Source organism: Fulmarus glacialis, unplaced genomic scaffold (genome assembly GCF_000690835.1).
Source record: "Fulmarus glacialis isolate BGI_N327 unplaced genomic scaffold, ASM69083v1 scaffold6569, whole genome shotgun sequence".
In the NCBI taxonomy this organism is placed as follows: domain Eukaryota; kingdom Metazoa; phylum Chordata; class Aves; order Procellariiformes; family Procellariidae; genus Fulmarus; species Fulmarus glacialis.
In genome coordinates, this window is record NW_009235103.1 from 73,297 (window position 1) to 82,765 (window position 9,469).

The following is a 9,469-nucleotide window of genomic DNA, read 5'->3' on the forward strand; positions in this document are numbered from 1 at the left end:
TGCTTGAGTTCCTTCACCAGCTGCCAGGCATTGAGAGCATCACAGAGGTTGATGAACCCTGGAGAGCCATTCACCACTGCAAACATAGCACACAAATAGACACATGAAAGCAGGCAGAGTCTGCTCCCCAGAGTCTGGACAGCAAGCACAAGAGATTTCTCCCACCAAGAACTGAAATCACTACAAATTGTTCTTGTCAAATGACCCTGGCTCCTCAGCAAGGTTAAGTGCCCTGAAAAGTTTCAGTGACTTGTGAGAAATGCACCGGCTTGAGACTCAGGAGATGCCAATACAATTCTCTTCCCTACCAGAAGCTGCTGATACGACCTTGGAGCAAGACACACGCTGACCCCATGCACCTCCCCTCTTGTGAAAGGGGAACAAAAAAGGAGCATTCCCCCTTACGTTCTTTGAGTTCTTCAACTGGCAGCCATTTGGAACAAGAGGCATCTCTTTCTGAGGGAGCCTACCAGAGCTTGATTTTGGCCAAGGTGCGTAGGCATTGCCATCAGGGAAGAACACAAAAAGCACATCCCCTGCTCCCTAGCAGGTAGATTTCTTTACAAATCTAGTAAATAAACTTCATATAGTGACTATGGCTCTGATTCAACAAAGTATTCTGGCACTAGCCAAACTTTAAGCACATACTGTCTCTAACTGATGTCAACAGAACCACTCACAGCCATGAAATTTAGGGCAAGCTTTTAGCAAAATGCTTCATTTGGTCCTTTCATCAGAAATCTATGCCGAGAGCAAAGGTCATTCAAAGGTCTGCTCTCAAAACCTTTTGCCCTGGCCCTGCAAGAAGAACTGCTCGTACTGACATGGCAGGACTGTGAACATTTCAGGAGATAGGAGGAAAAGATCATTTTAGCAATAGTCCATGGCCAGAGCAAGTGAACACAGTGTTGTTCTGCTGCCATGCTGGGATCAAACTTGCAAGCAAACCAACTTCCAGTGCAGGCATGGAAAAGCTTCCTATGAGATCCCAGAATTGAAATAAGGAAATTCTGCAACACAAAGCTTCATTATCTGTTCAATAGGACAATGCCTGCATACAAGGCAGAGCTCGTTTTCACCATCACTAAAAGCAATCTCATGAACAAGAGTAGCCAGACTTTCTTTCTCGCCATAACAGGGGTTTCCCTCGCTGCAGCAATGCTGTGATGAGTGACACACCCTGTAAAATGGCAGAGAGAGACACCAGACCTGTCCCAAACTCTTGTGAGTGAGGCTAGTAACCCCTGCTTCTGCCATCATTAGCAGAAGCAGCATTCTAGAAAACTAAGGTAATAAACCTCTGCTCAAAACCATCAAAGAAAGAAAAAAAAGAACAAAACCCATTCAAACATAGAGAAGAACAGCTTGGTTTCTAGACAGAGTAAACGATGACAGAAAGATTGGGAAGATACCAAGTAAGGAAATGGAAAGGAGAAAAGCATCTTAAAAGGATAACTAGGTTTTCCTTTGCAAAATCTGGATCTGATGTCAACCAGAAGGTGCACCACATAAATCTGCCCAAGTGTCTTCAGTGTGGACACACAATCTTACACCAACAGACAACGTGGAGGTACAATAAGTCTTGTGGGGTGCAGCAGACAAGCTTTTCTGTCTCACACAGCTCAACCTTTTCATTGCAAAGCTAGTGCCATTCAGTAATAAAGCAGCTGTTAAGGCACTGCTGGCCATCCCTTGGACTAAGGTACAAGATGGTATTTCAGTTTTAAAGACAAGTGGCAGACATGCCCAACCACCTCCTTTCCTCGCTACCCCAGAGCTCCCTTTTGGCCAGCATGGCCTAGGCCTCACCTGTCAGGGGAAGTTTGGATCTCATTGTGTAGAGCTGCGCAGGACTCTGGTGAGGATTCATGCCGTACCTCAGGGGCAGCTGGGACACCCCCTTGCTGTACTCTTTCCTGAAGTAGTCAGAGATGGCTGCATCGTACTGAGCAGTGTGGGTGAAAGCCTGGGGACAGAACGGGGGACACCTGTCAACTCACAAACATTAACTCACAAACAATTTGGTGTTTAAAGAAGCGAATGAACGAAAGGCAAACGAGTCTGGCCTAGCCCTTTGCTGCAAGCAAACACGACCAACCTTTAGCGCAAGGTGACGCCTGGTTTCCATGGAGGTGTCTTTGTCCCTTGATGTCGCCATCTCTTTAGCTACTGCAGAGTAGTCTGCAGGGTCACACACAACTGTCACGCGAGCATGGTTCTTGGCAGCTGCCCGCAGCAAGGCAACGCCTCCTGCAAGAGAAGGATGGAGGCATGAAGCACTTCCCTTCTGGACACGGCATAATAAAGAGCCACATCTGAGGCGAAGAAGGGACATACACCAATCGATCATTTGTGCCAGATGAATGTGACCCCTCTCTACAGCAAGGGACTGTAAGAGTGCTCTTCAAAACACACAAGGCTGGTGAGTTTGACTCAATCCACTGGTGGAGGCGCACACTGATTGGCCTTTGCAGATACCAAGCTGCAGGGGCAAGAAAACAGGTCATGCATGGGCTGCGACGAGCAGCTGGGACACGAACGCCTTCAAGCAGCACAGCCACATCCTGAAGAGGATGGCTGCCTCCACATACCGTTTAAGCACCACCTTCTGCAACCCTGGGCTGGGGAGGGGTCTATAGGAAGATTTACTTCTACACAGCCAAGCAACTGAGGCTCTCAAGTCTCTCTGCAAATATTAATGAATCCTGCCCAGGTCCTCTGTGTAAGGTAAAATGCCACGCTTCTCCCTTAAATCTGACTCTGCACAGCTATTACCACACTTTAAATCATACAAGATACTAGGCTGTGGCAAAGGAAGAGTAGAGGCTGGCACTGCTACATGCAGAGTGAGTACTACTCCATAAAACATTTATTAGAGAGCTCTGCTGGGCATCATTTGGACTAAACTACTGCAAGAAAATTCAATCCCAATCCAACCTCACGGCACAAAACTGTGCCTGTACTGTTCACAAGCTGCCAAGCAGAGATGCTGCAGTGAAGGAACGGCAAGCCTTTTGGGGTTAATAACTAGCAGGAAGAGCAAAACTGCTGATGATACAGGCGTCCATGCTTCCAAACTCAGGTACGAACTACTTTCCCACATATGCAGACCAACCCCTTTCCTTATAACAGCTTCCTGCAGTGAAGTTTTCAGCAATCCCCAAAGCACTTTCAGTGGTTCAGCTTTTTCTCTCCAAAGCTCATGTTTTTTATTTTTATGGCGCTGCCAGAGGCTGCAAAAGAGGTTTAATCTGCTCTCCGTGTTTCAGTAGGAAGCATGCTCCACCTGGCCTTTCCTAGCACAGCCTTCTACAGTACATCAGGCTTCTTCTTTTGGGCAGTGCATGACTTGCCCATCTATGCAGCATAGCTTGCCAGCCTGTTACAACAGCCACTTGCCATTTTAATTGTAGGTCTGCTTAAAAACAATGAGGTTTACCCAACTATGCTTTCAGTCTGCTCCTTGCAACTCTCGCGTTCTTTAGCGGACTTCCTTCCTTTATGGGTGTGCAAGGCCACCAAACAAAAAGAAAAGACCTGAGACCACTTAGAGACGAGAGTCAAGTCTGCCTGGAGAATAGATTTGCTCTCCCTTTAACTTACCAATATCAATCTTTTCCACTGCCTCTTGTACAGTTACATCTGGAGAAGATACGGTCTTCACAAAGGGGTAGAGGTTACACACAACAACTCTGAAAATTGAGGGAAAAAGCAGGGTTACTGAATGAGAAATAAAAAGGCCAAACTGGGCTTGGAATGCACAAGGTACTACCAGTGTTTTTACAGTCTTGTCTCTCAGATCAGGAACCAACATAAAATCCTGTAGTTAAGGCTTCTTTCTCCAAAAGACTTAAGAGTTAGCGGTGTTCAGTCAAAGGCCAAGTGATGTTACAATGGTGAAGCACTACATGCATTATACAATTTAACTGAACTCCGGGCATTAAACAATGTTACAGTGGATAGAACCACAATTTACAGAAGTTAGTTAAAAGGAAGAGTTTCTTTAAATACATGGGCCTGTGTTTAAATGTTTAGTGATTTTGGTGTACAACTTGAGCCATTTCAAAAGACTTCAAAGTGGACTCTCAGAAGTACTGAAAATAGGCATCCGTCAACTTTCATAAGAGAGTAAGCACCCAGAGCAAGGTCCATTGCAAACAAAGCATGAACAGTCTAATTTTCCACAACTTTTCCAAGAGCAGAAAACAACCTACGTATCACTTCTGGACTTTTAAAATACCAACAGCATATGAAACCTGAGTGCACAGCCTGGATCCCGTAAAGCTCTGGGGCACATGAAAGCAGGTGGGAGAATCGACTTCCCCTCTCAAAGTAATACTGGACCTTACTTGAATTAGCTTTTTGACCCAATCTGGAAGAAGCTGCAGTTTGCATTCCAGAAGACATGAAGTAATAACTTGCCCTGTCCCATCCTACCAGTGCCACATGAACTCCAGTGAAAGAAGGTATCTGTTTTGACCTTCACAACGTTTTTAATCCAAGATAATTAATTCACTCTCTTGATCTGAATGTATGAAGGTATCGAACCCCAGCGCACGCCCAGTATTGGCAGTGAATTGCTGTGATGCACCCACTTGCGTCCAACTTTTAGTATTCCTTTGTTTCCACACTGTGTGATGAATTCAAGCGGAAGGGATGATCAGCTTCCAGTGTGGTTTTCAGAACCCCCCATGTCTCTAATTTTCCCATGATACCTTTTATTGTCTGTTCTATTTCGAATACCTCCTCCCCCCCCAATCCATTCATTCTCCTGACCTGTTGCAAACCATCAGGAATCTGTGGACTTTAACACTGCTAATGCTTTTATCTGTGGAAATCAAAACAATCAATATCAAGGTTTCCTACCTCGACTTGGGTATGTAAATTTTATGCAACTATGCAAAGACCCGCCTGCTGCGGATCAGCTCCTTCTGCTTTATGTAAGACAACCCAAATCCAAATTACTACTCCGGATGCAAGTGCACTATAAGTCACTGATGTAAAGGTTGGTTACTCCCCCTGCAATTCAGCAGAGCCTGCTTTACTATGCAAGTGTACTCTGAAGAGCCACCACTGCTGAGCCATCTATAAGGATTCCTGTGGTTTTAAATTTCAGATTTTCAAACTCAGTCTGGAAATCCATCCATCCTAGGCACATCAGTTTTTAAAAGTAATTTTAAAAGCTAAGATGCCTTCTGGCCCAATCACCACAGTCAAACTATACCTCCCATCCTGGCTATACCTACAATTTAGTAGGTTCAATTCAGCCATTCATTTCTAAGCCAAGAGCTACCCACTGACAGAGAATTGGTTACTCACAATCACTAGTTAGATGTTAAAACCAATTAGTTAAACATAATCCCAAACTGCCCTGTGTGAGTGTACTGAGTAAACACATTCTAACAAAAAACAGAAAAGAAATCTTTAGTACGTTAGTGCACAAACTGTGTTAGTTCAATTTCTGGCTGCAGCTCACTTGCTCCCATGATGGCTCTCAGAAAGTAAGTTCTCTGTCTGTTATCTGTGTGTTTTCTGTCTGTACAAATGCTGCATGTTCCTGACCCGCTTTTCACGTCTACTCTTTATTTATGTGTTGAAACTCAGTAAACATTATGCAAATATCAAAGGGTATATTTACTAAGCAAGTATTTCAAAATCGGGAATTGTCATCTGATCAGACACCCAGAGCCAAGTTGAGGGGAGATGTGCCAGCTTCAAAAGTACTGAATTCAACTTCGCAAGAAGTGTAACGTGGTCCAACACTGACTAAATGTAGAGTGTCAAAATTCCCAGATAACTAGAAGACACTAAAACCTCTGTTCCCTGTGGAAACCACAATGTAACTTTCTTGGTTTAGTTTTCTCTTAATACAAGTGATGAATATGCATCTGTAGAAAATTGTATTTTTAAAAACATAGTATCTCCTGAGGGAAAAGGAAGGAGATTGCAGATCTTCTGGTGTGCAGATGTTACAGTCCCTACTGTTCCCATTCACTGGTGTTGACTCTCCAATGTTCATTTCTGATTACTGATGAATTGCATCATGTCCCCCAACATTTACCTTACAAGGCTGAAATCCTGTTTGTTCATATCAGCATTATCTTCTGGAATATTGCGAGCCAAGATGCCTAGTTAGAAACAACAATACATCTTTATTAAAAAAAGAACTAAAACACCAACAAACATTTTTTAATTCAACATCTTCCTTCAGATTGTGTTTTTCCTCAGAGATTTTCTGCTATAAACTTTCTGATTCTCATTCAGACAACAGTCCTCAGCCTCTACTCCTCTGCCCTATTCCATTTTACTGATTCTTTGGCTGTTCAAATTCCGTACCAACAGGGTTTTTTTCCCCAATGCTAAATCCTAGAGCATTCCAAGTGCTGAACAGCAACCTCAAAAATGCACTTTATAAGCATTCAGTTGCTACCCTTAAAACACTGAAACTGTCATTAAGGAGTTCATGGAGAGGAAAAGGGCACCTGCCGCTCATCGGCCAGCGACACTCACAGCCTATGAAGCACCTGAAGCAAAAGAAGCTGTGCCTCTAGCTGAGCAGCACAGGTGGCTGGCTTGGGTCTAAGAACTTGGAGAAACATGCAGGTGACTGGCTGGCACAGAGAAAGCAACAGCACAACCCTGGGTTCAAGGTTGTCAGAGGAGATTGTCTCCAGTCCTCAAGTATGATGGGCAACAGGTTCAATTTGAGAGATTTCCAGCACCGTAACAGGAGATGAAAAAGCAGATGGGTTCATGTGCAGATTGACCAATTATCAGACATCTTCCTTGCTGAAGAGGAGCCAGGGAAGATTAGACATGTAGAAATCACCCACTAAAGACCATACTGTCATGTTGCTTATGCTGCACACCAGATTCATCCACAGGTTAAATTCAGTGGAGCTCTCTGCCTGAACAGGTCTGAAATGGACTCTGCAAAGAACGTGCACAGGCATTTACAGAGAAGCCCTGTTACTTGTAGCCCTGGGGAGGAAAAGCTCTGCCAACTGCATAGATGCCAGCAACAGAACAGTGCCACCGTGCACTTCTCCACTCCGTGCTTTTCACGTCTCCTGCTGCTGCTGGAGCAAATCTGTTTTCATTACTCAGTTCTTCCACACAACCCTTAAAAAAAGATCTGTCAGCCCCTTCTTCCCACTTGCCCATGGATTTCTCTTTTAGACTGAAAATATATTAGCAGAAACATACCAGCATGGACTGCAGGATGAAGGGTTTTCACACGTCCACCTAACATCTCAGGGAATCCTGTCAGATCCGAAACATCTCTGCTCAACGAGAAAACACAGCATGATAATAGATGTGCCATACTGACTTAATCTATAGGTTGAATGTTTATTATCCCCATCAAGGCAGTAATTTAGATCTCCTGGCAATGTTTTACTGGAAGGAGATTTAAAACCTAGGAGTTTTGAAGGCAGCAAGGAGGGGAAATAAACTTAGTTTTCTTTTGGTCCATCTGTTAAAAAAAAAATCACCACCTTTCCATCAATGACAGGAGGAGTTTAGAGAGAAAACACATGCATGATTCCTCTAAACTTCAGTATCTTGTATCTCAGTAAGAACACAACATATGGAAGGTATATTACTAACCCATGCTGAGTGACAGACTAGGATGCATCCTTCTTACAGAAGGCTGGGAAGTAGTTCTGAGATGAGGCATTCTACGTTAAGATAGATCTCACTGTTTTTATTATGGTTGGCGTCTGTCAACTAGTTAGCAGAATGCTGCTAGGTATCGAAGGATTAGTAGAAACAGCCAAAATGTTGGTTTAATGCTCTCTCACTCTTCACAAGATGTTGATCTGTATCTTATGCAAAAGCTACATCTGACAGAAGACAGAAAGGACACTGCTTTCTAGTAAGTGACCCAAACCAAAAAATTGTATAAATTTCACCACAAAAGCCCCCTATGCCAAAGAGGTAACAACTGCTTTTCCCATGAAAGGAAACAAAGTTCATGGGTCACACTCAACTAAGCAGTATGGTTATTTCTCGAATACATTGAAATAACCAAGATAAGCAAATCCCAAGTCAACATGGTTTATAGAGAGAATGGAAGACCATCCTCAAAAGAAGCAACACCTCAGTACTCTTCTTCCCAGCTTAGCCAAAACATTAACTAAAGTTTCACCACTCCCTGTGACTGCTTATGATGGTAAAGGAACAATAAATTGGAGGGGGAAGGGGAAACGTGCCCATCCTTTGCTTCAGGTTTCACTGACAGCACAGCCAAGCAAGGAAGTCGGAGAGACACGACCAAGTGCTGGATAACAGTGAGGACAGGGAGGCGGCCTATATTCATGCTGATGTGTCCCAGGCGCCTATCACTGCATTCACTGGAAGCAAAAAAGGAGTCACAGTCACCTGTCCTGCCAAATAATTGACAGATTTTTCATCACTGTACTGGAAACAACATTTATTTGGCCAGAGCTGTTTTTTTAATCACAGCATGGAAGAAACTAAAACAAATTTCCCCAGAATCATGGGCCAAAACAGCCGGTGACTGTACCTGCCCCTTCTCAAACAGTAGATGCACAACACTTAAAGGCTCTGTCTGAAAAAGCTGACCATCATGCTGGGAAAATTATTTGTGACAAATGATCTCTAGTGAGCTTCAACGTATTCCTGACACATGTCACCTTTCCTGTCCCAGGACTGGGCAAAGATCAGCTTTCACCTGGCTGTGAAGAGCAGCACTAGGGTCAGATTATGAATTTCAAGACAACTGATTGTCTCATGGGGAAAAAAGCTGGCTCAAGGCAGACAAGGCATCATCTCCAACACAACGCTCCCGAAATCTCTCAGTGTGCTGACCTGCACAGCAACACTCTTTGGCCTCGGTCAACCACCTTCGGGCCAAGAAGGTTCTGAAGTTTGCGCTGGGGCTTTTGGGGTGGGTTTTTTTTTGAAGGGAAGACTTGCTTTCAGACCAGTTTTCAATCATTTTTGCTCACAGATGGAGAAAACAATTTAAGCAACCACAGGACCCAAATGAGCATTTTTGGTGAAGATATATAGGAAAAGGTCTGTCCCTGACAGGCAAGCCAGCATCTCTCAGGGATTTGGCTGTCCCTCCAGAGGCAATTAAACCCAGGCCAAGAGCATTCAGACTCCTTGCAAATTCCACCAGGCTGGTCTTGTCAGAGACGCTGAGTAAAGCTAACAGGTGGGAAGAGCACAAATATTTTGGTTTTAGAAGTGGAACAGAGAAAGAAAACAACAGGATTAAGAGACTGAAGCCTTTTTAAGTTCTAGAAGTTACCAATGTGAGGTAGCTGGGTAGGGGCGGGAGGAGCTGAACACCAGTGCCTCACGCTTCCCCACCTCCACAACGGAGAAGCCCCCCCCCTCCCCAGGCGAGATACGGGCGGGAGGAGGCGGCGCTGCGCCCCTGCCTCAGGGCACCGAACGCGGGACATCCCCTCACCGTCGTTCCCGCTTCCCTCCCCCC

The 9,469-nt window shown here is 44.5% G+C and overlaps 1 protein-coding gene across 1 annotated transcript in view; it reads right to left on the bottom strand.

Annotated features, from left to right (window-relative positions):
- ATIC (5-aminoimidazole-4-carboxamide ribonucleotide formyltransferase/IMP cyclohydrolase) overlaps positions 1–9,177 on the bottom strand; it is a gene marked incomplete at its 5' end in the record, with an annotated part of 23,584 nt that extends 14,407 nt beyond the window's left edge. The window contains 8 exons of the mRNA XM_009585879.1: positions 1–76; positions 1,810–1,966; positions 2,099–2,250; positions 3,604–3,692; positions 6,062–6,128; positions 7,207–7,286; positions 8,099–8,100; positions 9,056–9,177. The exon at positions 1–76 is cut by the window's left edge and continues 32 nt beyond it. Of these exons, the coding sequence (XP_009584174.1) occupies positions 1–76; positions 1,810–1,966; positions 2,099–2,250; positions 3,604–3,692; positions 6,062–6,128; positions 7,207–7,286; positions 8,099–8,100; positions 9,056–9,177 (745 nt within the window). The remainder of the gene's footprint in view (positions 77–1,809; positions 1,967–2,098; positions 2,251–3,603; positions 3,693–6,061; positions 6,129–7,206; positions 7,287–8,098; positions 8,101–9,055) is intronic.
- Between the last annotated feature and the right edge of the window lie 292 nt (positions 9,178–9,469).